The following is a 23,200-nucleotide window of genomic DNA, read 5'->3' as shown; positions in this document are numbered from 1 at the left end:
GTACAAGATCTGTTAATAATGGGAGTGATCCATCCGGTTCCGCGGTCGGAACAAGGACAAGGGTTCTACTCAAACCTGTTTGTGGTTCCCAAAAAAGAGGGAACTTTCAGGCCAATCTTAGATTTAAAGATTCTAAACAAATTCCTAAGAGTTCCATCGTTCAAAATGGAAACTATTCGGACAATCTTACCCATGATCCAAGAGGGTCAGTACATGACCACAGTGGATTTAAAGGATGCTTACCTTCACATACCGATCCACAAAGATCATCACCGGTATCTAAGGTTTGCCTTCTTAGACAGGCACTACCAGTTTGTAGCTCTTCCATTCGGATTGGCTACGGCTCCAAGAATCTTCACAAAGGTTCTGGGTGCCCTTCTGGCGGTACTAAGACCGCGAGGGATTTCGGTAGCTCCATACCTAGACGACATTCTAATACAAGCTTCAAGCTTTCAAACTGCCAAGTCTCATACAGAGTTAGTTCTGGCATTTCTAAGGTCGCATGGATGGAAAGTGAACGAAAAGAAGAGTTCTCTTTTTCCTCTCACAAGAGTTCCATTCTTGGGGACTCTTATAGATTCTGTAGAAATGAAGATTTACCTGACAGAGGACAGGTTAACAAAGCTTCAAAATGCATGCCGTGTCCTTCATTCCATTCAACACCAATGCATGGAGGTGATCGGCTTAATGGTAGCGGCAATGGACATAGTACCTTTTGCACGCCTACACCTCAGACCTCTGCAATTATGCATGCTAAGTCAGTGGAATGGGGATTACTCAGATTTGTCCCCTACTCTGAATCTGAATCAAGAGACCAGAAATTCTCTTCTATGGTGGCTTCATCGGCCACACCTGTCCAGGGGGATGCCATTCAGCAGGCCAGACTGGACAATTGTAACAACAGACGCCAGCCTACTAGGTTGGGGCGCTGTCTGGAATTCTCTGAAGGCTCAGGGACTATGGAATCAGGAGGAGAGTCTCCTTCCAATAAACATTCTGGAATTGAGAGCAGTTCTCAATGCCCTTCTAGCTTGGCCCCAATTAACAACTCGGGGGTTCATCAGGTTTCAGTCGGACAACATCACGACTGTAGCTTACATCAACCATCAGGGAGGGACAAGAAGCTCCCTAGCAATGGTGGAAGTATCAAAGATAATTCGCTGGGCAGAGTCTCACTCTTGCCACCTGTCAGCAATCCACATCCCGGGAGTGGAGAACTGGGAGGCGGATTTCTTGAGTCGCCAGACTTTTCATCCGGGGGAGTGGGAACTTCATCCGGAGGTCTTTGCCCAAATACTTCGACGTTGGGGCAAACCAGAGATAGATCTCATGGCGTCTCGCCAGAACGCCAAACTTCCTCGCTACGGGTCCAGATCCAGGGATCCGGGAGCGGTTCTGATAGATGCTTTGACAGCACCTTGGAACTTCGGGATGGCTTATGTGTTTCCACCCTTTCCGCTGCTTCCTCGATTGATTGCCAAAATCAAACAGGAGAGAGCATCAGTGATTCTAATAGCGCCTGCATGGCCACGCAGGACTTGGTATGCAGATCTAGTGGACATGTCATCCTGTCCGCCTTGGTCTCTACCTCTAAGACAGGACCTTCTGATACAGGGTCCATTCAAACTTCTCTGAAGCTGACTGCTTGGAAATTGAACGTTTGATTTTATCAAAACGTGGTTTTTCTGAGTCGGTTATTGATACCCTGATACAGGCTAGGAAGCCTGTTACCAGAAAGATTTACCATAAAATATGGCGTAAATACCTATACTGGTGCGAATCCAAACATTACTCCTGGAGTAAGGTTAGGATCTCTAGGATATTGTCTTTTCTACAAGAAGGGTTAGAAAAGGGTTTATCAGCTAGTTCATTAAAGGGACAGATTTCAGCTCTGTCCATCTTGTTACACAGGCGTCTGTCAGAAAATCCAGACGTCCAGGCTTTTTGTCAGGCTTTAGCTAGGATCAAGCCTGTGTTTAAAGCTGTTGCTCCGCCATGGAGTTTAAACTTAGTTCTTAACGTTTTACAGGGTGTTCCATTTGAACCCCTTCATTCCATTGATATAAAATTGTTATCTTGGAAAGTTCTGTTTTTAATGGCTATTTCCTCGGCTCGAAGAGTCTCTGAGTTATCAGCCTTACATTGTGATTCTCCTTATCTGATTTTTCACTCAGACAAGGTAGTTCTGCGTACTAAACCTGGGTTCTTACCTAAGGTGGTCACTAACAGGAATATCAATCAAGAGATTGTTGTTCCATCCTTGTGTCCAAATCCTTCTTCAAAGAAGGAACGTCTTCTACACAATCTGGATGTAGTTCGTGCCCTCAAGTTCTACTTGCAGGCAACTAAAGATTTTCGCCAAACTTCTTCCCTGTTTGTCGTTTATTCTGGACAGAGGAGAGGTCAAAAAGCTTCTGCTACCTCTCTCTCTTTTTGGCTTCGTAGCATAATACGTTTAGCCTATGAGACTGCTGGTCAGCAGCCTCCTGAAAGAATTACAGCTCACTCCACTAGAGCTGTGGCTTCCACTTGGGCCTTTAAGAATGAGGCCTCTGTTGAACAGATTTGCAAGGCTGCAACTTGGTCTTCGCTTCATACTTTTTCCAAATTTTACAAATTTGACACTTTTGCTTCTTCGGAGGCTATTTTTGGGAGAAAGGTTCTTCAGGCAGTGGTTCCTTCTATATAATGAGCCTGCCTATCCCTCCCGTCATCCGTGTACTTTTGCTTTGGTATTGGTATCCCAGAAGTAATGATGACCCGTGGACTGATCACACATAACAGAAGAAAACATAATTTATGCTTACCTGATAAATTCCTTTCTTCTGTTGTGTGATCAGTCCACGGCCCGCCCTGTTTTAAGGCAGGTAAATATCTTTTAAATTATACTCCAGTCACCACTTCACCCTTGGTTACTCCTTTCTCGTTGATTCTTGGTCGAATGACTGGGACTGACGTGGAGGGGAGGAGCTATATGCAGCTCTGCTGGGTGAATCCTCTTGCATTTCCTGTTGGGGAGGAGTTATATCCCAGAAGTAATGATGACCCGTGGACTGATCACACAACAGAAGAAAGGAATTTATCAGGTAAGCATAAATTATGTTTTTTTTATTATGCTTAGTGTCCACACGACCCGCCCTTGTTTTTTGATATTTGATTGCAGTACCAGTTTTACCCTCCTTTTCCTTGTCTATTTACTTTCTCTTGGCCATATGTCATGGAAATGCAGGAGGGATTAAAGCTCTGTTATGTGGGTTGTTTTGCCGCCTCCTATGGAACTGGATTTAAATCCCACATATGCTTCGTTTGCTGTCATCATTGTGATAGAAATTAATTTATCAGCTAAGTATAACAATTTTACAGCAGTTGTGACTGAGGCTCAGCTCATTGAATTCTAATTAATTTATATTATAATTTAGTTTCATAACAGGATCACAATATTTCATTTACGTAAACCAAGGACTTTCTGTATACGTAGTCACACATGTACCTTTTTTCTTTTCATTGTTCTTGTTATGTATTATTTAGTAAGATGGGTGTCATGAATAGTCAGTCTTAGACTTAAACCATGTTGTTGTTTTTCCACTGCATGATATATTGTGTTTTTGTCAGCTCCTCTTTCCGTCATTTATTGTGTCTTTTATCCTTGTATGCAGCCGGCTCCTATGTTGCCCTCACAGTCCAAGGACGTCCACCTGGATCACCACACATCCCTCTTTCTGACTCTGAAATAGATCCATTTTCAGTGGGCCATATCATGCCACCACAATCCCCTGGAACTCCAGGACTCCTGGAAAGGATCACAAGTCCTGTTCTCATGGGGGTAAGTTTCCAGGCTTTAGCATTTGAATGAACATGGTATTTCTTACATGGCCACTGACTAATTAAAATAACTGCTTTTTTTATCTTCTTATTTTAAACCAACAGGTCTGCTGTGCTTGTGGGAGACAGCATTTTTTTTTTAATTAATTGAGTGAAATGGAAGTGCAGGTGTATTATGGCATAAAATGAAAGGATGAATCCTGTTGCCCACAAGTAGCTCAGAATATTCTTAATTTTATTTCATCAGGCAGTGAGAGTCTAAGAGACATCACATGTGGGAATTATACTACAAACCACAAGGAGGTGACAAAACACCTCATCATTCCAAATTTTACAGTGTCATTATAGTCAAAGAATGACATGCTCTAATAATTAAGACTATCAACCCTAAACTACTGTGTGTTTAAGCCCCACCAAGGGGTTAAACACACAGTAAAATTACCGTTTAGGACTCGTAGAGCACTGCTGGTCCTCAGCAGAAATGCAACTCATCCATTCAGAAGCACTAGTTGCAGATTAGAGTGTGTAATTTGGGTATATCAACACTTGGCCCCCCTTCTGTAGTTTAACCCCTTGAGTGCTAAGCACTTTCCCACCTGGGTGCTAAGGTTTTCTTAAAGGGTTTTTTATTTAATATTTTTAAAAATATTTTTTTTTTTTACTTTTTTTTTTAAATTTATTTCAGATCCCCAAGACTTACACTGTTGGAAAGGTTAGGCGATTACCTTTCCAATGGTGGGTCTTGGGGTTCTGTAGCTGCTTAGATGCCTGAGATACAGGCTTCTAAGCAGCATGCCCCCTGCTCCTATATTTAACATTGTTAATGTTAAATAAAGTTGCATGGTGACGTCATCACGTTTATTGCGCGTGACGTCACTACGCAAAACGGAAGCCCTGGCGATGCCTTTCATTATGTAGCACCGATCGCCGGGGTAGGAGCGGGTGGGAGCCCCCATATCTCCCTCAAGTTGGGAGAGTGCTAGTGACGGCTCTGAGCCATCATTAGCACCAGAGTGGGAAACTCTGTGACGGCTCAGAGCCGTCATTAGCACTCAGGGGGTTAAAGAGATACTAAACCCATTTTTTTATTCCTAAGATATAGTGAGTCCACAACATCATCAATTACTAGTGGGAAAATCACTTCTGGCCAGCAGGAGGAGGCAAAGAGCACCACAGCAAAGCTGCTATAAATGTCACTTCCCTTACCCATAACCCCCAGTCATTCTCTTTGCCTGCGGTGCAAGGAGGAGGTGAAGTGTTTTTCTTTCATGTAATTAACAAGAGTCCATGAGCTAGTGACGTATGGGATATACATTCCTACCAGGAGGGGCAAAGTTTCCCAAACCTTAAAATGCCTATAAATACACCCCTCACCACACCCACAAATCAGTTTTACAAACTTTGCCTCCAAGGGAGGTGGTGAAGTAAGTTTGTGCTAGATTCTACGTTGATATGCGCTCCGCAGCAAGTTGGAGCCCGGTTTTCCTCTCAGCGTGCAGTGAATGTCAGAGGGATGTGAGGAGAGTATTGCCTATTGAATGCAGTGATCTCCTTCTACGGGGTCTATTTCATAAGGTTCTCTGTTATCGGTCGTAGAGATTCATCTCTTACCTCCCTTTTCAGATCGACGATATACTCTTATATTTACCATTTCCTCTACTGATTCTCGTTTCAGTACTGGTTTGGCTTTCTACAAACATGTAGATGAGTGTCCTGGGGTAAGTAAGTCTTATTTTCTGTGACACTCTAAGCTATGGTTGGGCACTTTATTTATAAAGTTCTAAATATATGTATTCAAACATTTATTTGCCTTGACTCAGAATGTTCAACTTTCCTTATTTCCAGACAGTCAGTTTCATATTTGGGATTATGCTTTAATTATCATATTTTTCTTACCTCAAAAATTTGACTTTTTCCCTGTGGGCTGTTAGGCTCGCGGGGGCTGAAAATGCTTCATTTTATTGCGTCATTCTTGGCGCGGATTTTTTTTTGGCGCAAAAATTAATTTCCGTTTCCGGCGTCATACGTGTCGCCGGAAGTTGCGTCATTTTTTTGACGTTATTTTGCGCCAAAAATGTCGGCGTTCCGGATGTGGCGTCATTTTTGGCGCCAAAAGCATTTAGGCGCCAAATAATGTGGGCGTCTTATTTGGCGCCAAAAAATATGGGCGTCGCTTTTGTCTCCACATTATTTCAGAATCATTTTTCATTTGCTTCTGGTTGCTAGAAGCTTGATGTTTGGCATTTTTTCCCATTCCTGAAACTGTCTTATAAGGAATTTGATCTATTTTGCTTTATATGTTGTTTTTTCTCTTACATATTGCAAGATGTCTCACGTTGCATCTGAGCCAGAAGATACTACAGGAAAACCTCTGCCTGCTGGATCTACCAAAGCTAAGTGTATCTGCTGTAAACTTTTGGTAGCTATTCCTCCAGCTGTTGTTTGTATTAAATGTCATGACAAACTTGTTAATGCAGATAATATTTCCTTTAGTGATGTACCATTGCCTGTTGCAGTTCCCTCAACATCTAAGGTGCAGAATGTTCCTGATAACATAAGAGATTTTGTTTCTGAATCCATAAAGAAGGCTTTGTCTGTTATTTCTCCTTCTAGTAAACGTAAAAAGTCTTTTAAATCTTCTCTCTCTACAGATGAATTTTTAAATGAACACCATCATTCTGATTCTTTGGACTCTTCTGGTTCAGAGGATTCTGTCTCAGAGATTGATGCTGATAAATCTTCATATTTATTTAAGATGGAATTTATTCGCTCTTTACTTAAAGAAGTACTAATTGCTTTAGAAATAGAGGATTCTAGTCCTCTTGATACTAATTCTATACGTTTGGATAAGGTTTTTAAAGCTCCTGCGGTTATTCCAGAAGTCTTTCCTGTTCCTAATGCTATTTCTGCAGTAATTGCTAAGGAATGGGATAGATTGGGTAATTCATTTACTCCTTCTAAACGTTTTAAGCAATTATATCCTGTTCCGCCTGACAGATTAGAATTTTGGGACAAAATCCCTAAAGTTGATGGGGCTATTTCTACCCTTGCTAAACGTACTACCATTCCTACATCAGATGGTACCTCGTTTAAGGATCCTTTAGATAGAAAAATTGAATCTTTTCTAAGAAAAGCTTATCTATGTTCAGGTAATCTTCTTAGACCTGCTATATCATTGGCTGATGTTGCTGCAGCTTCAACTTTTTGGTTGGAAACTCTAGCGCAACAAGTAACAAATCGTGATTCTCATGATATTATTATTCTTCTCCAGCATGCTAATAATTTCATCTGTGATGCCATTTTTGATATTATTAGAGTTGATGTTAGATTTATGTCTCTGGCTATCTTAGCCAGAAGAGCTTTATGGCTTAAGACTTGGAATGCTGATATGGCTTCTAAATCAACTCTACTTTCCATTTCTTTCCAGGGAAACAAATTATTTGGTTCTCAGTTGGATTCTATTATTTCAACTGTTACTGGTGGGAAAGGAACTTTTTTACCACAGGATAAAAAGTCTAAAGGTAAAAACAGGGCTAACAATCGTTTTCGTTCCTTTCGTTTCAACAAAGAACAAAAGCCTGATCCTTCGTCCTCAGGAGCAGTTTCAGTTTGGAAACCATCTCCAGTCTGGAATAAATCCAAGCCTGCTAGAAAGGCAAAGCCTGCTTCTAAGTTCACATGAAGGTACGGCCCTCATTCCAGTTCAGCTGGTAGGGGGCAGGTTACGTTTTTTCAAAGAAATTTGGATCAGTTCTGTTCACAATCTTTGGATTCAGAACATTGTTTCAGAAGGGTACAGAATTGGTTTCAAGATGAGACCTCCTGCAAAGAGATTTTTTCTTTCCCATGTCCCAGTAAATCCAGTGAAAGCTCAAGCATTTCTGAATTGTGTTTCAGATCTAGAGTTGGCTGGAGTAATTATGCCAGTTCCAGTTCCGGAACAGGGGATGGGGTTTTATTCAAATCTCTTCATTGTACCAAAGAAGGAGAATTCCTTCAGACCAGTTCTGGATCTAAAATTATTGAATCGTTATGTAAGGATACCAACGTTCAAGATGGTAACTGTAAGGACTATATTGCCTTTTGTTCAGCAAGGGAATTATATGTCCACAATAGATTTACAGGATGCATATCTGCATATTCCGATTCATCCAGATCATTATCAGTTCCTGAGATTCTCTTTTCTAGACAAGCATTACCAATTTGTGGCTCTACCGTTTGGCCTTGCTACAGCTCCAAGAATTTTCACAAAGATTCTCGGTGCCCTTCTGTCTGTAATCAGAGAACAGGGTATTGTGGTATTTCCTTATTTGGACGATATCTTGGTACTTGCTCCGTCTTTACATTTAGCAGAGTCTCATACGAATCGACTTGTGTTGTTTCTTCAAGATCATGGTTGGAGGATCAATTTACCAAAAAGTTCTTTGATTCCTCAAACAAGGGTAACCTTTCTGGGTTTCCAGATAGATTCAGTGTCCATGACTTTGTCTTTAACAGACAAGAGACGTCTAAAATTGATTACAGCCTGTCGAAACCTTCAGTCTCAATCATTCCCTTCGGTAGCCTTATGCATGGAAATTCTAGGTCTTATGACTGCTGCATCGGACGCGATCCCCTTTGCTCGTTTTCACATGCGACCTCTTCAGCTCTGTATGCTGAACCAATGGTGCAGGGATTACACGAAGATATATCAATTAATATCTTTAAAACCGATTGTTCGGCACTCTCTAACGTGGTGGACAGATCACCATCGTTTAATTCAGGGGGCTTCTTTTGTTCTTCCGACCTGGACTATAATTTCAACAGATGCAAGTCTCACAGGTTGGGGAGCTGTGTGGGGATCTCTGACGGCACAAGGAGTTTGGGAATCTCAGGAGGTGAGATTACCGATCAATATCTTGGAACTCCGTGCAGTTTTCAGAGCTCTTCAGTTTTGGCCTCTTCTGAAGAGAGAATCGTTCATTTGTTTTCAGACAGACAATGTCACAACTGTGGCATACATCAATCATCAAGGAGGGACTCACAGTCCTCTGGCTATGAAAGAAGTATCTCGAATTTTGGTTTGGGCAGAATCCAGCTCCTGTCTAATCTCTGCGGTTCATATCCCAGGTGTAGACAATTGGGAAGCGGATTATCTCAGTCGCCAAACGTTGCATCCGGGCGAATGGTCTCTTCACCCAGAGGTATTTCTTCAGATTGTTCAAATGTGGGGGCTCCCAGAGATAGATCTGATGGCCTCTCATCTAAACAAGAAACTTCCCAGGTATCTGTCCAGATCCCGGGATCCTCAGGCGGAGGCAGTGGATGCATTATCACTTCCTTGGAAGTATCATCCTGCCTATATCTTTCCGCCTCTAGTTCTTCTTCCAAGAGTAATCTCCAAGATTCTGAGGGAATGCTCGTTTGTTCTGCTAATAGCTCCGGCATGGCCTCACAGGTTTTGGTATGCGGATCTTGTCCGGATGGCATCTTGCCAGCCATGGACTCTTCCGTTAAGACCAGACCTTCTGTCACAAGGTCCTTTTTTCCATCCGGATCTGAAATCCTTAAATTTAAAGGTATGGAGATTGAACGCTTGATTCTTGGTCATAGAGGTTTCTCTGACTCCGTGATTAATACTATGTTACAGGCTCGTAAATCTGTATCTCGAGAGATATATTATAGAGTCTGGAAGACTTATATTTCATGGTGTCTTTCTCATCATTTTTCTTGGCATTCTTTTAGAATACCGAGAATTTTACAATTTCTTCAGGATGGTTTGGATAAGGGTTTGTCCGCAAGTTCTTTGAAAGGACAAATCTCTGCTCTTTCTGTTCTTTTTCACAGAAAGATTGCTATTCTTCCTGATATTCATTGTTTTGTACAAGCTTTGGTTCGTATAAAACCTGTCATTAAGTCAATTTCTCCTCCATGGAGTTTGAATTTGGTTTTGGGAGCTCTTCAAGCTCCTCCGTTTGAACCTATGCATTCATTGGACATTAAATTACTTTCTTGGAAAGTTTTGTTCCTTTTGGCCATCTCTTCTGCTAGAAGAGTTTCTGAATTATCTGCTCTTTCGTGTGAGTCTCCTTTTCTGATTTTTCATCAGGATAAGGCGGTGTTGCGAACTTCTTTTGAATTTTTACCTAAAGTTGTGAATTCCAACAACATTAGTAGAGAAATTGTGGTTCCTTCATTATGTCCTAATCCTAAGAATTCTAAGGAGAAATCATTGCATTCTTTGGATGTTGTTAGAGCTTTGAAATATTATGTTGAAGCTACGAAATCTTTCCGTAAGACTTCTAGTCTATTTGTTATCTTTTCCGGTTCTAGGAAAGGCCAGAAAGCTTCTGCCATTTCTTTGGCATCTTGGTTGAAATCTTTAATTCATCTTGCCTATGTTGAGTCGGGTAAAATTCCGCCTCAAAGAATTACAGCTCATTCTACTAGGTCAGTTTCTACTTCCTGGGCGTTTAGGAATGAAGCTTCGGTTGACCAGATCTGCAAAGCAGCAACTTGGTCCTCTTTGCATACTTTTACTAAATTCTACCATTTTGATGTATTTTCTTCTTCTGAAGCAGTTTTTGGTAGAAAAGTTCTTCAGGCAGCGGTTTCAGTTTGAATCTTCTGCTTATGTTTTTTGTTAAACTTTATTTTGGGTGTGGATTATTTTCAGCAGGAATTGGCTGTCTTTATTTTATCCCTCCCTCTCTAGTGACTCTTGTGTGGAAAGATCCACATCTTGGGTAGTCATTATCCCATACGTCACTAGCTCATGGACTCTTGTTAATTACATGAAAGAAAACATAATTTATGTAAGAACTTACCTGATAAATTCATTTCTTTCATATTAACAAGAGTCCATGAGGCCCACCCTTTTTTGTGGTGGTTATGATTTTTTTGTATAAAGCACAATTATTCCAATTCCTTATTTTATATGCTTCGCACTTTTTTTCTTATCACCCCACTTCTTGGCTATTCGTTAAACTGATTTGTGGGTGTGGTGAGGGGTGTATTTATAGGCATTTTAAGGTTTGGGAAACTTTGCCCCTCCTGGTAGGAATGTATATCCCATACGTCACTAGCTCATGGACTCTTGTTAATATGAAAGAAATGAATTTATCAGGTAAGTTCTTACATAAATTATGTTTTTGGTTTCTGAAAAGAAGTTTACTTTAATCAAGATTTTATTATTTTTAACCCCTTAACGACCAAGGACGTACGCCACACGTCCTCAAAAAAAATGCAGTTAATGACCGAGGACGTGTGGCGTACGTCCTTGGTCTGGAAAGCAGCTGGAAGCGATCCTGCTCGCTTCCAGCTGCTTTCCGGTTATTGCAGTGATGCCTCGATATGGAGGCATCCTGCAATAACCCCCCTTGGCCATCCGATGCAGAGAGAGCCACTCTGTGGCCCTCTCTGCAACGGACATCGATGGCCGGTATCGTTGGTGGGTGGGAGCTTACGTGGGAGGCGGGTGGGCGGCCATCGGTGCTCTATGTGGAGTGGAGGGGGGCGGGATCGGGGGCGGGAGCTACGGGGGCGCGCACGGGGGTGGTGGGCGGTTGCGTGCACGGGGCGGGAGCGGGTGGGAACCGCTACACTACAGAAAAAAAAAGTTAAAAGTTGAAAAAACAAATACACTAAAATGCAATCTAAGGGTCCTGGAAGGGGTTGGGGGTTGGTCTCGGTGGGGGGGGGAAAGCTACACTACAGGAAAGGGAATTTTTTTTTAAAAAAAGGCACATTTTGTTGCAAAACTGGGTACTGGCAGACAGCTGCCAGTACCCAAGATGGCGCCCATTATTGCAGAGGGGAAGGGTTAGAGAGCAGTTTGGTGGGGGATCAGTGAGGTTGGGGTCTAAGGGGGGATCCTACACATCAGCATATGTAAATATGCTTTTTTTTTTTTTTTAAAAAAAAAAAAGGGCCAAATACCTTTTATTTTAGTACTGGCAGAGTTTCTGCCAGCACTTAAGATGGCGGGGACAATCGTGGGGTGGGGGAGGGAAGAGAGCTGTTTGGGAGGGATCAGGGGGTCTGATGTTTCAGGTGGGAGGCTGAGCTCTACACTAAAGCTAAAATTAACCCTGCAAGCTCCCTACAAGCTACATAATTAACCCCTTCACTGCTAGCCATAATACACGTGTGATGCGCAGCGGCATTTAGAGGCCTTCTAATTACCAAAAAGCAATGCCAAAGCCATATATGTCTGCTATTTCTGAACAAAGGGGATCCCAGAGAAGCATTTACAACCATTTGTGCCATAATTGCAGAAGCTGTTTGTAAATAATTTCAGTGAGAAACCTAAAATTGAGAAAAAATTAACTTTTTTTTAATTTGATCGCATTTAGCGGTGAAATGGTGGCATGAAATATACCAAAATTGGCCTAGATCAATACTTGGGGTTGTCTACTACACTAAAGCTAAAACTACCCCAAAAAGCTCCCTACATGCTCCCTAATTAACCCCTTCACTGCTGGGCATAATACACGTGTGGTGCGCAGTGGCATTTAGCGGCCTTCTAATTACCAAAAAGCAACACCAAAGTCATATATGTCTGCTATTTCTGAACAAAGGGGATCCCAGAGAAGCATTTACAACCATTTATGCCATAATTGCACAAGCTGTTTGTAAATAATTTAAGTTAGAAACCAAAAGTTTGTGAAAAAATTTGTGAAAAGTGAACAATTTTTTCTATTTGATTGCATTTGGCGGTGAAATGGTGGCATGAAATATACCAAAATGGGCCTAGATCAATACTTTGGGTTGTCTACTAAAAAAAAATATATACATGTCAAGGGATATTCAGAGATTCCTGAAAGATATCAGTGCTCTAATGTAACTATCGCTAATTTTGAAAAGAAATGGTTTGGAAATAGCGTGCTACTTGTATTTATGGCCCTATAACTTACAAAAAAAGCAAAGAACGTGTAAACATTGGGTATTTCTAAACTCAGGACAAAATTTAGAAACTATTTAGCATGGGTGTTTTTTGGTGGTTGTAGATGTGTAACAGATTTTGGGGGTCAAAGTTAGAAAAAGTGTGTTTTTTTTCCAATTTTTCCTCATATTTTATAATTTTTTTTATAGTAAATTATAAGATATGATGAAAATAATGGTATCTTTAGAAAGTCCATTTAATGGCGAGAAAAACGGTATATAATATGTGTGGGTACAGTAAATGAGTAAGAGGAAAATTACAGCTAAACACAAACACCTCAAAAATTTAAAAATAGCCTTGGTCCCAAACGGACAGAAAATGGAAAAGTGCTGTGGTCATTAAGGGGTTAAAAGCAGAGTAGTTTTGCTCTGATCTTTCCTTGGGTTTAGCCGTACCCCACGTCAGTCTCTTCAGTAGGGCAGTGGTGGCTTTTAAGCAGTTGGGAACTTGTGGGGTACAATCTTTACTGTGCCTTTTCAACAGATTGCTGCCCTATTCAGAAAGCCTGAGTAAGTTTACTTTAATCGTTCTTTCCTCACAGGTCCATGTGATGAATGCATCCTCTCACACCGGGTGAGCTGTCTTTTCTACTGGACAGCCTTACTTACAGGTAAGTGCTATTTTTTTTCTTTGAGCATCAAAGGAAACTGGCACTTTAAGCAGCTTCTTGCTGCATAATAAGGGCTGTTTAGACTTTATTTTGATCCTCTTAAGGATCTATTATGGCAGATTAGCAGGCACTGAGGGTGATTAGGGGTCCTGGGCATTTCAGGGTTAATTGCCCGGCTCATTGGTGGCTCAGTTTGTTTTTTCCTGGTTCCGGTTTAATTGTTACCGGTCCAGGACACTCTTACCGACCATGCGGTTGTTTTAACAGGCAACGTGTTTGCCATTTTCTTTATATATGGCCGCCGGGACTGCCTTTGTACAAAGAGAGGCGGTTCCCTTCTGAGGCGGCAGTCAGAAGTGTGCGCTTTCTAGCGCATCCTGTTTAGTAGCTTCTGGAGTGGCGACACATACTTTTACCAGCTCCGCTATTGGATAGCTCCGACTTTGGTTTTAGAGCTCCGGAGTAGTCAGGAACTGTAAGGACACATTGCCATCTAGGTTTCCTGTATATTACAACGGCTAAGAATCTGGTCTGCTGGGGTAGGTAGGCACCTCAGCAGTTTTGTTGAGGTGTAGAGTGTGCCTGTAAAGGGGGTATATATTTGTTGCATGATAATTAAATAAATAAACCTTGTTTTGAAATAAATTGATTTAAGCCTTAAAGAGACAGTATAAATTGTGAGTTAAATATATTGTTAGTTGCATTATGGAACTAGAGGCCTTGCTAGCTGTTACATGCAAACTTTGCTTTTCTATCCAAGTAGAACCCCCTCTACCTTTTTGTTTTTCATGTTTTGAAAGAACTTTATTTATTTTTTTAAAAATTTTTTTTGTTGTTGTTGAGCCACCATCCTCTAAGGCTGATGCTGTTCAGGTTTCTCCTGTATCAGAATTACCGCAGCTTTCCCCTGTATCAGAATTACCGCAGCTTTCTTCTCAAGCCTACCAATCACTATTGTCGCCACATGCAGTGCTCTGCGGTTCCTCTCACGCTCCTGTAGGAGTTTCTTTGCAAGACATTGCCGCCCAGGTATCCTCTGTGGTTTCTGCGGTGTTGTCTGCTTTTCCCATGTTTCAGGGAAAACGCAAGAGGAAATTTAAAGATTCAGTTAAGGTTTCTGATCCGGTTGTGGCTATCCAGGCTGTTTCTTCTCAGAGGTCTGAGGAAGGCACATCGGTAGCATCTGAGGGTGAAATCTCTGACTCAGACAGTATAATTCCTTCTCCTGATGCTGAAGTTGTATCCTTCAGGTTTAAGCCGGAACACCTCCGTATGTTGCTATAGGTAGGAGGTTTTGGTTATCTTGGACGACTTTGATACGACTATCGTAGTCAATCCTAAGAATCCTAAGAAATCTAGTATGTTAAATAAATACTTTGATGTTCCCACTGAGGTGGAGGTACTCCCTGTACCAGACCGTGCTACAGTGATTATTGCTCAGGAGTGGGGGAGGCCTTGAATTTCCGTTTCTCTATCTCCAAAAATGTTTTCTAAAGGTGGAGGGAGAACCACTATTCCCATAGAGCAGAGCTTTCCAAACTTTTCATGTTGGTGACACACTTTTTAGACCTACATCATTTTGCGACTCAGTAATTCAGTTGTACTAGCAAACAGGAGGTTAAACTAAGTTGTTTTAAGAGATACGGACACATACATAAATTATATAATTACGGAATGTATTTACAAGTAACAGTATGTATGTGCAAGAATTAAAAAAAGGTTTAATAACACCAATAGCTACTTACTATTTTAATGGGATGTATGAGGTTGATGGGATGAACACAGTTTCTGAATATTTGGTGGAATATTAGATAAAGACACTCACATTTCATCATCAAGCATTTTTAAGCTTCCTATCCATATATCAGGAGCAGGAGCAGCAATGCACTACTGGGAGCTAGCTGCAAAAAAACATTGACTTAAGCTCAGCGTTTAAAGGGACAGTCAAGTCCAAAAAAACTTTCATGATTCAAATAGGGCATGTAATTTTAAACAAAATTTACTTTTATTACCAATTTTGCTTTGTTCTCTTGGTATTCTTATTTGAAAGTTAAACATAGGAGGTTGATATGCTAATTTCTTAGACCTTGAAGGCCGCCTCTAATCTAAATGCATTTTGATAGTTTTTTAAAACTAGAGGGCATTAGTTCATGTGTTTCATATAGATAACATTGAGCTCATGCACATGAATTTACCATGGAGTCAGCTCTGATTGGCTAAAATACAAGTCTGTCAAAAGAACTGAAATAAGGGGGCAGTCTGCTGAGGCTTAGATACAAGGTAATTAGAGAGGTAAAACGTGTATAATTATAACTGTGTTGGTTATGCAAAACTGGGGAATTGGTAATTAAGGGATTATCTGTCTTTTAAAACGACAATAATTCTGGTGTTGACTGTCACTTTAAGCTGCTGCCTCAGAGCTCTGCGAGTCCGACTGACTACTGCCTGCGCTGCAAACACACTGCTGTCCCACTCACTGACTACACTTGCAGTCATGAGCAGATTGTGGAGACTACATGTGCAGTCACGAGCCAATGTGCTGCCAATGGGAATAATTTCAGTTCCCACTAAGCTGCGCCAATATGTTAAGATGACCTGTGACCCGCTATGTATCAATCACGTGTGAACTACGTGATAGGTGCTGAAGCAGGGACACACCTACACACTGACGCTGACACACTGTGTCACAACACACAGTTTGAAAAGCACTGCCATAGAAGATAGCTGTTCTTTTAAGGATCCAATGGACAAGAAGCTAAAGATTATGTATATTCATCAGGGTCTCCAATGGCAACCCGCAGTGTGTATTGCCACGGTTTCCTACTGGTTTGATGCGTTGTCTGATTCTACTCAGGCAGTCTCCTGATTAGAGGAGATCCAGGACAGGATTAAGGCTCTTAAGTTAGCCAATTCCTTTTTCATGGATGCCTCCTTACAAGTCATTAAGTTGGGAGCAAGAATATCTGGTTTTGCTGTACTAGCTCGCAGAGCTTTATGGTTGTAATCCTGGTCTGCGGATGTTTAATCTAAATCCAAGCTTTTGACGTTTTCTTACAAGGGTAAGACCTTGTTTTGACCGGTCCTGGCTGAAGTAATTTCAGTTATATCAGGTGGAAAATGATCTTTTCTGCCACAAGATAAGAAGAATAGACAGAAAGGACGTCTGAGTAATTTTCGCTCCTATCATAACTTCAGAGGTAAGACTTCCCCTCCCTCTTCCAAGCAGGAATAATCCAAGCCTTCTTGGAAACCCAATCAGTCTTGGAACAAGGGAAAGGGATCAAAGAAACCTGCAGCTGATTCCAAGTCAGCATAAAGGGTTTGCCCCTGATTCGGGATCAGATTTCGCTCAAGTTACAAGCTAGAATTCAGGACCTTTCCTCCCAGGGGTAGGTTCCTCCTCTCAATATTATCTGTAGACCAGATTAAAGGAGAGGCATTCTTAAAGTGTGTTCAAGATCTTTCCGACCTAGGAGTGATAGTTCCAGTTCCGATTCAGGAACAGGGTCTGGGGTTTTATTCCAATCTGTTTCATTCTTCCCTTGGTCCAAGAGGGTCAGTTCATGACGGCCATAGACCTAAAGGATGCCTTCCTTAATGTTCCCATTTACAGGGATCATCACAAATTTCTGAGATTCACCTTTTTGGACAATCATTTTCAGTTTGTATCTCTGCTGTTTGGCCTTGCCACACCCCCCAGTATTTTCTCAGAGGTTCTGGGGGCTCTATTGGCAATAATCCGGTCTTGGGGCATTGCAGTGGCACCCTACCTGTACGACATTCTGGTTCAGGCGCCATCTTTCAACAAACAAACTCATACAGAGATTTTGTTGTCTTCACTTTGTTCCCACAGATGGAAAGTTAATCTGGGAAAGAGTTCCCTTGTTCCAGCTACAAAGGTTGTGTTTTTAGGGACCATAATAGATTCCCCGACGATGAGGATTTTTCTGACAGAGGTCCAAAAGTCCAAGATTTTCGATTCTTGTCTTGCCCTTCAGTCCTCGCTTCGTCCGTCAGTGGTTCAATGTATGGAGGTAATTGGTCTGATGGTAGCTTCCTTGAACATCATTCCATTTGCTCGATTCCTTCTCAGAGCTCTGCAATTGTACATGCTAGAGCGATGGATCAGGGATTATGCGGATCAGTCCCAACGAATAAATCTGGATCAGGCAACAAGAGAATCTCTTTCATGGTGGCTGAATCAGGAACATCTTTGTCAGGGTCTCTGGACTCGGGAAGAGTCAGCTCTTACCATAAATATCATAGAGCTGAGAGCATTCTTCAATGCTCTTCTGGCTTGGCCTCAGTTGTCTTTAGCCCGGTTTATCAGGTCCATTCGGACAACATAACCTCAGTGGCTTACATCAACCACCAGGGAGGAACTCAGAGTTCCTTGGCCATGAAAGAGGTGGCTCAAATTATTCAGTGGGCGGAGACTCACATATGTTGTCTATCCGCGATCCACATTCCAGGAGTGGACAATTGGGAAGCAGATTTTCTGAGCAGACAGTCTATTCATCCGGGGGAGTGGGAACTCCTTCCGGAGGTGTTTTCAAACTTAACCCTCAAGTGGGGGTTACCAGAGCTGGATTTAATGGCGTCTCGGCAGAATGCCAAGCTCCTGAGGTACGGTTCAAGGTCGAGGTATCCTCAGGCCGCTCTGATAGATGCTCTAGCGGTCCCCTGGATTTTCAGTCTGGCATACCTGTTTCCTCTGTTCGTTCTCCTTCCACGAGTCATTGCTCGTATAAAGCAGGAGAGAGCATCAGTGATTCTCATAGCACCACTGTGGCCTTGCAAGATCTGGTATGCAGACCTAGTGGATATGTCATCTCTTCCACCTTGGAGACTGCCTTTGAGGAAGGACCTTCTACTTTAGGGCTTCTTCCTTCATCCAAATCTTGTTTCTCTGAAGCTGACTGCTTGGAGATTGAACGCTTAATTTTGACTAAGCATGGTTTTTCCAAGTCAATCTTTGAGTCAGTCTCTTTGAGTCAGAGACTAGAAAGTTTTACCATAAGATATGGGGTTAATATCTTTATTGGTGTGAATCCAGAAGTTTCTCTTGGAGTAGAGTCAGGATTCCTAGGATTCTTTCTTTTCCCTAGGAGGTTCTGGAGAAGGGTTTGGCAGCAAGTACTCTAAAGGGTCAGATTTCTGCATTGTCTATTTTGTTGCATAAGCGTCTGGCGCATGTGCCAGACGTGCAATATTTTCGTCAGGCCTGTGTTTAAACCTGTTACTCCTCCATGGAGTCTTACCCTTGTTCTTAAGGTTTTACAGCAGGCTCTTTTTGAGCCTATGCATTTCTTAGATATTAAGAGGTTATCTTGGAAGGTTTTGTTTCTTGTTGCTTTTTCTTCTGCTTGAAGAGTTTCAGAACTCTCAGCACTGCATTGTGATTCCCTTTATCTTATACTTCATGCTGATAAGGTTTCCTTCCTAAAGTTATATCGGTCAGGAATATTAATCAGGAATTTTTTGTTCCTTCTCTATGTCCCAATCCTTCTTCTCATAAGGATCATTTGTTTCACAACTTGGATGTTGTGCGTGCTTTGAAATTCAACTTACAGGCGACTTAGGATTTTCGCCAGTCTTCTGCATTGTTTGTTTTTCTGGGAAACACAAGGGTCAGATAGCTATGGCTACTTCTCTTTCTCTTTGGCTGAAGAGTTTAATTTATTTGGCCTATGAGACTGCTGGATAGCAACCTCCTGAGAGAATCACAGCTCATTCCACTAGGGCTGTCTCTTTTTCTTGGGCTTTCAAAAATGAAGTTTCTGTGGAACAGATTTGCAAGGCAGCAACTTGGTCCTCTCTACACACTTTTTCCAAATTTTCCAAATTTGATTATTTTGCCTCGGCTGAGGCTTCTTTTGGGAGAAAGGTTTTTCAAGCGGTGGTGCCTTCTGTTTAGGTTCCCTGTCTTGTCCCTCCCTAATCATCTCTGTCCTCTAGCTTGGGTATTGGTTCCCACTAGTAACTGATGATGCCGTGGGCTCACTATATCTTAGGAAAGAAAACATAATGTATGCTTACCTGATAAATTTCTTTCTCCCCGGATATAGTGAGTCCACAGCCCCGCTCTTATTTTAGGACAGTTGATTTTTTTCTAACGCCTCAGGCACCTCTACACCATTGTATTATCTTCTTTTTTCATTTTCCTTCGGCTGAATGACTGGGGGTTATGGGTAAGGGAAGTGACATATATAACAGCTTTGTTGTGGTGCTCTTTGCCTCCTCCTGCTGGCCAGGAGTGATATTCCCACTAGTTATTGATGATGCCGTGGACTCACTATATCCGGAAAGAAAGAAATTTATCAGGTAAGCATAAATTATGTTTTCTTTCATGATTCAGATAGAGCAGCAATTTGAAGCAAATTTCTGATTTACTCCTACGTTCATTTTTTTCTTTGTTCTCTTGCTATCTTTATTTGAATAGCAAGAATGTAAAGTTTAGGAGCCGGCCCATTTGTGTTTCAACATCTGGGTTGCGCTTAATGGCTAAATGTAGCCACCAATCAGCAAGTGCTATCCAGGGTTCTGAACCAAAAATGGCCGGCTCCTTATCTTAGATTCCTCCTTTTTCAAATAAATATAGCAAGAGAACAAAGAAAAATTGGTAGTTGGAGTAAATTAGAAAGTTGCTTGAAATTGCTGCGCTATCTGAATCATGAAATAAAAAAATTGGGTTTAGTATCCCTTTAAATTGCCACTAATTGACAGCTAGATTACGAGTTTTGCAGTATGAGTGAAAAAGCAGCGCTATTGCTCTTTTTCACTACCGCTGGTAATACGAGTCTTGTAGGTACAGCTGTACCGCACACTTTTTTGGCCATAATGCAAAGTAACTACCGCAGCTTTTAAAAAGTCCTTTTTCAATGGGACTTCCATAGCGCCGGTATTACGAGTTTGCCTGTCCGGCCAAAAAGTGAGCGGCACAGCCTATACCGTCAAGATCCATACTGTAAACTGAAAGTCAGTAGTTATGAGTTTTATGCTATGACTTTGTAGTGTAAAACTCATAACTAAAGTGCTAAAAAGTACACTAACACCCATAAACTACCTATTAACCCCTAAACCGAGGCCCTCCCGCATCGCAAACACTAAAATAAAATTATTAACCCCTAATCTGCGGCTCCGGACATCGCCACCACTATAATACACATATTAACCCCTAAACCGCCACACTCCCGCATTGTAAACACTAGTTTAATTTTATTAACCCCTAATCTGCTGTCCCTAACATCGCTGCAACCTACATTAGTGTTATTAACCCCTAATCTGCTGCCCCCAAAATCGCAGCCAATATACTAAAGTTATTATCCCCTAAACCTAACCCTAAGTCTAACCCTAACACCCCTAACTTTAACATAATTAAAATAAATCTAAATAAAAATTACAATTAATACCTAAATAATTCCTATTTAAAACTAAATACCTGTAAAATAAACCCTAAGATAGCTACATTATAACTAATAGTTATATTGTATCTATTTTAGGTTTTATTTTTATTTCACAGGTAAGTTTGTATTTATTTTAACTAGGTAGATTAGTTAGTAAATAGTTATTAACTATTTACTAGCTACCTAGATAAAATAAATACAAATTTACCTGTAAAATAAAACCTAACCTGAGTTATACTAACACCTAACCTTACACTACAATTAAATAAATTACAAAAAACAAACACTAAATTACACAAAGTAAAAAAGAAATTATCAAATATTTAAACTAATTACACCTAATCTAATAGCCCTATCAAAATAAAAAAAGCCCTCCCAAAATAAAAAACCCTAGCCTACACTAAACTACCAATAGCCCTTAAAAGGGCCTTTTGCGGGGCACTGCCCCAAAGAAATCAGCTTTTTTACTTGTAAAAAAAAAATACAAACCCCCCCCAACAGTAAAACCCACCACCCACACAACCAAACCCCCCAAATAAAAACCTAAGCTCCCCATTGCCCTGAAAAGGGCATTTGGATGGGCATTTAGATATTTTTCAGCCTAAATCCTAAGCTAAAAATAAAACCCACCCAATAAACCCTTAAAAAAAACTTAACACTAACCCCCAGAAGATCCACTTACAGTTTTTGAAGACCCAACATCCATCCTCAATGAAGAGGCAGAAGTCCTCAGCGAAGCCGGCAGAAGTCTTCATCCAAGCGAGCCAAAGTCTTCATCCAGACTGCATCTTCTATCTTCATCCATCCGGCTAACGAAGAATGAAGGTTCCTTTAAGGGTTGTCATCCAAGATGGCGTCCCTTGAATTCCGATTGGCTGATAGAATTCTAGCAGCCAATCGGAATTAAAGGTGAAAAATTACTATTGGCTGATGCAATCAGCCAATAGGATTGAACTTCAATCCTATTTGCTGATCCAATCAGCCAATAGGTTTGAGCTTACATTCTATTGGCTGTTCCAATCAGTAAGTGGATCTTCGGGGGTTAGTGTTAGGTTTTTTTAAGGGTTTATTGGGTGGGTTTTATTTTTAGCTTAGGGTTTGGGCTGAAAAAGAGCTAAATGCCCTTTTAAGGGCAATGACCATCCAAATGCCCTTTTCAGGGCAATGGGGAGCTTAGGTTTTTTAGATAAGTTTTTATTTGGGGGGTTTGGTTGTGTGGGTGGTGGGTTTTTCTGTTGGGGGGTTGTTTTTTTTTTACAGGTAAAATAGCTGATTTCTTTGGGGCAATTCCCCGCAAAAGGCCCTTTTAAGGGCTATTGGTAGTATAGTTTAGGCTAGGTTTTTTTTTATTTTGGGGGGGCTTTTTTATTTTGATAGGTCTATTAAATTAGGTATAATTAGTTTAAATATTTGATCATTTCTTTTTTATTTTGTGTAATTTAGAGTTTGTTTTTTTGTAATTTATTTAATTGTATTTAATGTAATTTATTTAATTGTAGTGTAAGGTTAGGTGTTAGTGTAAGACAGGTTAGGTTTTATTTTACAGGTAAATTTGTATTTATTTTTACTAGGTAGTTAGTAAATAGTTAATAACTATTTACTAACTAGTCTTCCTAGCTAAAATAAATACAAACTTAGCTGTGAAATAAAAATAAAACCTAAGATAGCTACAATGTAACTATTAGTTATATTGTAGCTAGCTTAGGGTTTATTTTGTAGGTATTTAGTTTTAAATAGAAATTATTTAGGTGGTGTTAGTTATTTTTATGTAGATTAATTTTAATTATATTAAAGTTAGACTTAGGGTTATGGGTTAATAACTTTAGTATAATGGCGGCAGATTAGGGGTTAATAAGTGTAGGTAGGTGGCGGCAATGTTAGGGGCGGCAGATTAGAGGTTAAAGTGAAGGTAAACTTACATTTATGCCTATCCAGGATTTCATTGGTTTCACAAAATCAATATCACTTTCATTCATGATTCTTTCTAAATCTAATTACAAACCGAGTTATCATCATTATCGTTCCATTTGCGATTGTACACAAATGCAACCCTTAATTTGTATTTTTTTTTTTGCTGCCGATCACATTTCTGTAGCAGCCAATTGAATTTCTGGCCGTTAGGTGCCCGTCAGTGCACATCATCCGCATATTTGACCATGTGCGCATGCGCTATTGTTGGCTTCCGTGAGCATTCACGATTCGCGCATGCGTATTCCAAATATTCAGGAATCCATCATAGAACTTGCCCATTCTCGCTTGCGCAGAACACTGTAAAATCGGCAATTGGCGCATGCGCTGTTTCACTGAGCCTCGTGAACGCGCTTTAGGAAGACGTAGAAAGCGGGTGGGACCGCTCTCTATGTCAAACACAAGAAAAGCCGGAACTGGTGTGTGGGAGGAGTTAGAGATCGCATAGGTAGGGAGATAACAATGTAAAAA

The 23,200-nt window shown here is 40.9% G+C and overlaps 1 protein-coding gene across 3 annotated transcripts in view; it reads left to right on the top strand.

Annotated features, from left to right (window-relative positions):
- Window positions 1-23,200, top strand: part of ARHGEF12 (Rho guanine nucleotide exchange factor 12) — a 1,204,049-nt gene that overhangs the window by 514,661 nt on the left and 666,188 nt on the right. For all 3 annotated transcript variants that reach the window (XM_053691590.1, XM_053691589.1, XM_053691591.1), the window contains one exon: window positions 3,657-3,823. In XM_053691590.1, the coding sequence (XP_053547565.1) occupies window positions 3,657-3,823 (167 nt within the window). The remainder of the gene's footprint in view (window positions 1-3,656; window positions 3,824-23,200) is intronic.

The sequence above is a fragment of the Bombina bombina genome, chromosome 8 (assembly GCF_027579735.1).
Source record: "Bombina bombina isolate aBomBom1 chromosome 8, aBomBom1.pri, whole genome shotgun sequence".
NCBI classification, from domain to species: Eukaryota; Metazoa; Chordata; class Amphibia; order Anura; family Bombinatoridae; genus Bombina; species Bombina bombina.
This window is presented reverse-complemented; position numbering and strand designations above follow the sequence as displayed.